This window comes from Artemia sp. Qi Xiang Cuo, chromosome 3, assembly GCF_049724085.1.
Source record: "Artemia sp. Qi Xiang Cuo chromosome 3, ASM4972408v1, whole genome shotgun sequence".
NCBI lineage: Eukaryota > Metazoa > Arthropoda > Branchiopoda > Anostraca > Artemiidae > Artemia > Artemia sp. Qi Xiang Cuo.
In genome coordinates this window covers 36,726,981-36,735,898 of record NC_142796.1, presented here as the reverse complement: position 1 = coordinate 36,735,898, position 8,918 = coordinate 36,726,981, and the positions used below count along the sequence as shown (strand labels likewise).

Sequence of the window (8,918 nt, the reverse complement as noted above, 5' to 3'; positions counted from 1 at the left end):
TGAGGGCAATTAACCCCCCTTTCACGCCCACCTTTTCCCCAAACACATCCAATCAAAATTTTTAGATAGACATTTTATTCAACGTAGTTGAAAGTTTTGGAAGTTAGGTCTTTAAGGATGACAACCCCTTCCCCCACAGCCCTCAGGGCAAGGGTTATAAGTTATGCCCTGGGGGCATATAAAGTTTTTCTTGAAAGCGTTATCGTAGAAACTTTAAAAGGGCTCATTCAATTGGAAATTGAATGGGCTAGTTCCTTTTTTAATAGTTGAAAGTGATTGGATAGCGACTAACGCTCCTCTCACGCCTACCATTTTTTCAAACACATCGAGTGAAAATTTTAAGATATCCATTTTGTTCAACGTAGTTGAGAGTTCTGAAAATTTTGTCTTTTAGGATGATAACCCCCTCAGAGCCGTCAGTGCAAGGGTTGTAATTTATGCCCTGGGGAAGGCGTTGTCGTAAGCTCATTCGATTGGAAATTCAAAGGGCGTTTGCTCCGTTTAATAGTTAAAAGTGATTGCAGGATTGGAGAACGTTGTGAGCACAATGTGTAATTTGGTTGTTTTTTTCTCCATACTCGGACACTTCGTATCGATGGAGTTGTCGTGGAAACTTCGAAAAGGGCTCATTTGATTGGAAATTGCAGTGGCTAGTGCCCTTTTTAATATTCAAAAGCAATTGGAGGGCAACTACCCCCCCCCACGCCCATTTCTTCCCCCAAACACATCCAATCAAAATTTTGAGATAGCCATTTTTTTCAGCGTAGTTGATTTCCAGATAGAAAATATATTTTTGAGGAGGATACTCCCCCACAACCCTCAGGACAAGGTTTTTAAGTTATGCTCTTGGGGCATATAAGGTTTTTATAGAAGCCGTTGTCGTAGAAACTTCAAAACAGGCGCATACGATTGGAAATTCAAAGGGCTAGTACCCTTTTTAATAGTCGAAAGTGATTGGAGGGCACCTAGCCCCCCCCTCACGGCCAATCTTCCCCCAAACACATCCAATCAAAATTTTGATATAGCCATTTTGTTCAGCGTAGTTGATTTCCAGATAGAAAATATGTTTTTAAGGATGATACTCCCCCACAACCCTCAGGGCAAGGGTTTTAAGTTATGCTCTTGGGGCATATAAGGTTTTTATAGAAGGCGTTGTCATAGAAACTTCAAATAAGCTCATTCGATTGGAAATTCAAAGGGATAGTGCCACTTTTAATATTTGAAAGTGATTGGAGGGCAACTAGCCCCTCCCTCCACCACACCCATCATTCCCCCAAACACATCCAATAAAAATTTTTGGATTCATTTTGTTCAGCGTTGCTGATTTCCAGTTAGAAAACATATTTTTGAGCAGGGCACTCCCCCACAACCCTCAGGGCAAGGACTAGAAGTTATGTCCTGGGGGGCATATATGGTTTTCATTGAAATCTTTGTCGCAGAAACTTGAAAAGGGGCTCCTTCGATTTGAAATTCAAAGGGCTAGTGCCCTCTTTAATAGTCAAAAGTAATTTGAGGGCAACTAACCCCCCTCTCACACCCACCTTCTCCCCAAACACATCCAATCAAAATTTTTAGATAGCCATTTTATTCAACGTAGTTGAAAGTTTTGGAAATTAGGTCTTTAAGGATGACAACCCCTCCCCCAACAGCCCTCAAAGCAAGGGCTGTAAGTTATGCCTTGGGGGCATGTAAAGTTTTTATTGAAAGTTTTGTCGTAGGAACTTCAAAAGGTCTCATTTAATTGGAAATTGAAAGAGCTAGTGGTTTTTTTAATAGTTGAAGGTGATTGGATAGCGACTAACGCCACTTTCACGCCCACCATTTTCCAAAACACATCGAATCAAAATTTTGAGATATCCAATTTGTTCAACGTAGTTGAAAGTTCTGGAAATTAGGTCTTTTAGGATGATAACCCCCTCAGAGCCCTCAGTGCAAGGGTTGTAAGTTAAGCCCTAGGACATATAAAGTTTTTATTGAAAGCGCTGTCGTAAAAAATTCAAAAGAGCTCATTCAATTGGAATTTGAGAGGGCTGGTGCCTTTTTTAATAGTTGAAAGTGATTGGATAGCGACTAACGCCCCTCTCACGCCCACCATTTTTCAAAACACATCCAATCAAAATTTTGAGGTATCAATTTTGTTCAACGTAGTTGAACGTTCTGGAAATTAGGTCTTTAAGGATGACAACCTCTCCCCCATCAGCCCTCAAGGCAAGGGTTGTAAGTTATGCCATGGGGGTATTTAAAGTTTTTATTGAAAGCGTTGTCTTAGGAACTTCAAAAGGGCTCATTCAATTGGAAATTGAAAGGGCTAGTGCCTTTTTTAATAGTTGAAAGTGATTGGATAGCGACTAACGCCCTTCTCACGCCCACCATTTTCGCAAACACATCGAATTAAAATTTTGAAATATCCATTTTTTTCAACGTAGTTGAAAGTTCTGGAAATTATGTCTTTTAGGATGATAACCCCCTCAGAGCCCTCAGTGCAAGGGTTGTAAGTTATGCCCTGGGGCATATAAAGTTTTTTTATTGAAAGTGCTGTCGTAGAAACTTCAAAAGAGCTCATTCAATTAGAAATTGAAAGGCCTGGTGCCTTTTTTAATAGTTGAAAGTGATTGGATAGCGATTAACACCCCTCTCACGCCCACCATTTTTCCAAACACATCCAATCAAAATTTGGAGACATACATTTTGTTGAACGTAGTTTAAAGTTCTGGAAATTAGGTCTTTTAGGATGATAACCTCCTCCGAGGCCTCAGTCCAAGTATTTTAAGTTATGCCCTGGGGCATATAAAGTTTTTTATTGAAAGCGCTGTCGTAGAAACTTCAAAAGAGCTCATTCAATTGAAAATTGAAAGGCCTGGTGCCTTTTTTAAATAGTTGAAAGGTGATTGGATAGCGATTAACGCCCCTCTCACGCCCACCATTTTCCAAAACACATCCAATCAAAATTTGGGATATCCATTTTGTTCAACGTAGTTGAACGTTCTGGAAATTAGGTCTTTTAGGATGATAACCCCCTCAGAGCCAGCAGTGCAAGGGTTGTAAGTTATATCTAGGGGGATATAAGGTTTATATAGAAGGTTGTTGCATAAATCATAGGCAAGGCGATCGCGCTGCCTAAGTAAAGAACGAGGACTCTTGAGAACGAGACAAGAAACAGGGACTAAGTAAAGAGGAGGACACTCCCCCACAGTCCTCAGGGCATGGGTTTTAAGTTATGCCCTGGGGGGATATAAGAACGATATTGGCACAATGTATTATTTATTAATTTTTTCCTTTAGCGCTCACTCAATTGGAAATTGGATTGGCTTGTGCCCTTTTTAATAGTCGAAAGTGATTGGAAGTTGAATAACACCCCTTCCACGCCCACCATTTCCCAAAACACATCCAATTAGAATTTTGAGATAGCCATTTTGCTCAGCGTAGTTGATTTCCAGATAGAAATTATGTTTTTAAGGACAGACCCCTTAGGGCAAGCCGTTAGGGCAATGGTTGTAAGCTATGCCCTGGGGGCATATAAGGTTTTGTAGAAAGTGTTGTCGTAGAAACTTTAAAAAAGGCTCATTTGATTGGAAATTCAAAGGCCTGGTGCCCTTTTAAATAGTCGAAATTGATTAAAGGGCAACTAACCCGCCTCACGCCCACCTTTTCCCCAAACACATCTAATCATAACTTTGAGATAGCCATTTTATTCAACGTAGTTTTAAGTTCTGGAAAGTAGGTCTATCAGGATGACAACCCTAACAGACCTTAGGGTAGGGGTTTTAATTTTTGCTCTGGGGGCATATAAGGTGTTTATAGAAAGGGTTGTCTTTTCCAAAAGGGCTCATTCGATTGGGAATCGAAAGGTCTAGTGCCCTTTTTAATAGTCGAAAGTGATTGAAAGGCTCGACATTCTTATAATAAATATCGAAGTGGGTATTATGTATTATTTTTTTTGTTGTTGCTGTTGTTTAGACCAGGGCACTTCGTATCGAAGGAGTTGTCGTGGGAACTTTGAAATGGGCTTATTCGATTGAAAATAGAAAGGGCTGATGCCTTTTTGAATAGTCAAACGTGATTTGAGGGCAACTAATCCCCCTTTCACTCCCTCCCTCCTACGCCAACCTTCCCATTTCTGCTCTTAGAATTTACCAAATCAAAATAGCGTAAGTGTATCCAAGGTATCAAAGAAAGTAAACAGATTTTTATGCGAATGGTATCAAGTTTTCCATTTCAGGTCAACTAGAGGAGGTATGAAACTAAATTAAACAGTACTATTTGACCAGATTTTTAATAGGGTGTATGTTGTTAAAAATTGCGGAAAATTTTTCAACAGCATACAAATAGCAGGCCAAACTATAAAGTCTTATAAAACGAAAAGAATTAAAGTTTTTTTTCTTTTTCCCTGAAAGACTACGTCAATATAAAACGAACAGAAATTAATTAAAAAAACTTTTTCCACAAAATGAGTTTTTCAAAGAAAAGTAAAGAACTCCATTAGACAAAAAATGAGAAAAATAAAATAAAATAATCTACCAATCGTGAAACTACCACAAATCAGCATCGATAAATAAATGAAACCCAAAACGAACAGAAATTACAATAATTAAATGGGTCAAACTCAAAACGAGCAGAAATTAACATAAGTTGGGCGCAGAGCCCCTATGCCTTCCCAAGGCTAGAACAAAATTTGCACTTTACTGAATAAATAAAAATGTTTTTACTTTTATAACTTTAATAAATCAAAAAATATTAACATTTTGATTACTAAACATCAGTATATGTATATTAAACTGACAATGCACATTCATTTGTGCATTGATAAAGTGACACCCCTACAGCCCCTGGGGTAAGGTTTTTAAGTTATGAAAAACGCGTTATTTAAAAAACAATCAGAAGTTAAATATAAAAAACAAGTTTTTTTCAACTGAATGTAAAGAGCGACATTAAAACTTAAAACGAACAGAAATTATTACGTATATTAGTGGGTCTGCCCCCTACTCAACACCTTGCTATTTACGCTGAAGTTTAAATATTGTCCAAATTCTTTAAAAACGACTCCTAAAGCAAAAGGATCGCTTAATTATAACAATAAGCAACTTTTTTAACGTGCCGAAAAACTCTAGCGTGAAGAGCGAGGTGTTGAGGAGGGGACAACCCTCCTCATATACGTAATAATTTCTGTTTGTTTTAAGTTTTAATGTTGCTACTTACTTTCGGTTGAAAAAATATGTTTTTTTTTATTTGATGAAGCTTAGAGATTATCTAAAAGCAATGGAAAAACCATGTCAATTAAAGTCAAACTATATAAAAATGAATAAAGTATGTAATTACATAAAATGCACAAAATAATAGCCTACTTACAAAAGCTAAGATATACACTCTTAGCATTTAGTTCTGTTGATAAATGCCAAAGCGTTGGACGGATATTTTTTTAACAAAATCGACAGTTTTGAATTTGGTTATCAAACACCTAAATATTTAGTTCCTTTATACTCATTGTTTTAATAAAGTAACGCATTATCAAAGTAGTTTGTTGAAATTAAAACGTTAACACTAGGATAAAGAAAATCAAATTAAAATTTCTAGTTCAATATTTTAATTTAATTTTGAATGCCAAAGACCAATATATTTGACACCTTTATGTTTCATCACTGTAAAAAATGTAATCTTTTTCAAAGTGACAACTAGATAAATGCAATCGCTCCTGGAAAAAAGAATGATAATAAAACAAAAACAGCGTATCCGATCAGGGGAAAAATACATAAATTCCCAGCATTCCGTCCATAGGAAACACTTCTGATTCTAGTGGCTTCATATATCAGCTCATGGGCACTCCTGCAATGCAAGCAAAAGTTGACGGCATATTTTACCGAAAGTGCCCCTTATTAATTTGTTTTCCTTGTGTTTTCTATAACGAACTTTCTTGTGTACTAATAACTGTACTAATTACTAAAAAACAAATATATATTAAGGAATGCCACAATCAGTTGATTATTCGATTTAATGTTATCTATAATTAAGCTCTTATACTTTTTTTATTGACAAGGATTATTATTTACTTACTATTTATTACTATGAAGAATTTACTTAAACCAAATCATACTAGGAAAAATGTTTTTGGAAAACTCGAAAGGGGTTCAGTCACCAGTTAGTCACAAATTAGAGTGACAAATGTGTCACTCAGTCACTAATTAGATATTAAATTTTCCTTATTAAGAGTCAAAATCTATTGGCAGGCAGCCAACAATGAGGCAACACACATTTTTTTCCATGATTTTTCCCTTTTTTGCTCTTTATTCTTTGATTTCCTTATAATTACTTTACAGTCCAAAATTTTCAACGGGCTGTGCCCCCCCCCCCTGCTGTCGTCCATGCTTGATAGTTTTTTAATGCTTTTTCATAATTCGTATTTCAAGCTGACCCAAAAAAACTAATACAAATCAACTGGATATCGTATGTGTAATGACATTCCCAGAAAATAGGGACAATTTTTTTTCTAATATTAAGGAAGGTTTCTGGCTCAGACCCTTATGAATAGGGATTTTGCAATTTCATGGTTGCAGTTGTAACTGCAACTAGGCTTATAGCGCAGCCACATATTAAAAGCCACTAAGGCCACCTCTTTTAGCTTTGAATTTTGGTTTAGTTTTGAAAATAAGAGCCTAATGGAATAACTAAGAAACAAACAAACATTTTGATTTACAATTCAATGCACTCTGCACATATAGCTATAATTTCCTCGGAAAATACAATTACAAAACATAGAAACATCCTATAGATGCTATAAACCAAGCGTGTTAGGAAGTTGAAGGGATTTGGTGCAAGCTAAATGATTTTAAGTAGGGCAGCTTAAACCTTGAACCCTGAGCGAGCTTCTCTATTCGCACGGAGCGTGAATTTAAGTCAAAATTGAAAGTTCAAAAATACGAACGAGGAGGCTCAGAACTTAGCATTTTTGTGTGGAGTTTTGTCTGGATCGGGACTATATGTGCTTATGGCAAGCCAAGTTGTCAAAAAAAAGAAGGATATGTAAAGGGAAGTCTTTAGAGAGCCAAGAAGATTGTACGAAAGCCAAGCCTGGCTAATAAATCAAACGGACACTTTTAAGATTACTGAATATTAAATTATGATTAGTATTAATATTACAACTAAGAAAATTGTTTGTCACTAATCTTCGATGCAACTGATTAAAACCTAGTATTAGTTGCTAGTAAGTTGACAAAATTGAACTGTTTTCTCGCCAAAGCCCTAGACTCTGAGACTAATGTGAAAGGGGAGTTTTTGCCAAGTCTTAGTCGTAATTGTGACTACGATTAGCGCTAGTCTCTGACTGTATGACGTAAACGCTACCAAAATTTTTTCAATAATTCCGATGCATCACTTTCAAGGTATTAAAGAATAGATGAAAACAAATAACTTGTAGGGTATACTGGTAGTTTTAATTGTGATTTTTGAAAAAGGAAAAATGGTTTCTATGGCTGCTCAATTGTTGGATGAGTTGATGGGACGGCACAGAAATACTTTGCCTAATGAGAACTCGAAAGAACCGAGTTATCATGATCCTGATGTAAGTCTTTCCATTGTCTGTGTGGCCTAGAGCAAACAAATCAGTAGGCTAGGAGTAAAGGTGAATATGTGGACTTCTTCAGAAAGAGATATAATAGATTAATAAAAAACACATTTTTAGGCTCCTAGTTTTATACTTATCTTCATGTTTTTAACAAGGTGACAAAACAGTTGTAGACAAGGAGCAATGAGAGACACCTTGAGAGTCGTAAACTCTTATAACTTGTGTTCGTTCTGAAAGGAAACTCTGTATCCACTGAACAATAACGCCATGAACAGCTCCTGTTTTTGGTTTGGCATGGAAGAATTAATGGCAAACCCTGTCACATACTTTTGAGGGGCCCAGGAGCACCATATCAACATTTACATCATTATCCAATAATCATGTAACAAACTCGTATGTGTGTATGAAATTAGTGTCAATAGATCTTGAAGATCTGAAGCCATGTTGATTGGAAGTGAGGATGTTATTAGTTTCCAAGTGCTAAATTAGAGCCCTATTAACAAATCTCTTAAGCACCTTTACAACTGCAGAATTGATGCTGATGGGGCAGTAATTTTCTGCATTATCTTTGGGGCCTTTTTTGTGGGTTGGTGGTATATAGGACTTTTTCCAATCTGATGGTAGTTCTCCATTTTGTAGGGACAGGTGGAAGGGTTCACACAAGGGAGAACTGAGAAAAATTTGGCATTCCTTAAGAAGCCTTGGGTGTATTTGATCTGATCCTTTGGATTCATTAACATCAAGTTTTTCCAGGCTATTTAAGACCATATCTTTGGTAATTGAGTTTTGGCATTGGATGACATATTAAGTTTGATGGTGCTGCAGGAATAGTTGAACAAGGTTGGATGGTGAAGGCAGAGGCAAACTGGGTATTTAATACATTAGCCTTATCTATTGGCGATGAGTGGGTTATGCCATTATGTCTGAGGTCAGGAATGATGTGACGGTTTCGATTTTTGGCAGAAAAATGTCTCCAGAAAGATTTGGGGTTTGTCTTGATATCTTTGGCAAGCTTTTCCTCATACTGAGACTTCAATTCCTTAACTACATTAGAGGCAAGATTCCAAGCCTTTGCATAGCTTATCCAATTTTCCTGAGATTTCTCCTTTTCCAGGCTCTGGCTTTCCTGTTAATTGTTCTTTTTGCATCCTTTGTAAGGAATGGAAGTCTTTTTGGTAGATGATATGGCAGTGCTTTTTTTCAATTGATAGGAGGGCTTCTTTAAAATTTGTCCATGATATATTAATATCAGAAATAATTAGTTTTGACCAATTTATTGAGGTTCCTTCTGTATTGCTTGATAGTCAATAAAAGTTTGAGGATGAAGATTAGGTTGCAGATGTATGTTCAAGGATAACTGAGT

At 36.7% G+C, this 8,918-nt stretch overlaps 1 protein-coding gene across 2 annotated transcripts in view; it reads left to right on the top strand.

The window, feature by feature from the left end:
- Positions 1-7,401: 7,401 nt before the first annotated feature.
- LOC148954059 (luc7-like protein 3) overlaps positions 7,402-8,918 on the top strand; it is a 51,427-nt gene continuing 49,910 nt past the window's right edge. For both annotated transcript variants that reach the window (XR_016141474.1, XM_089085775.1), the window contains exon 1: positions 7,402-7,552. Coding sequence is in view for 1 of the 2 variants with exons in the window: in XM_089085775.1 (XP_088941901.1) it covers positions 7,451-7,552 (102 nt within the window). In the remaining variant the exon portion in view is untranslated. The remainder of the gene's footprint in view (positions 7,553-8,918) is intronic.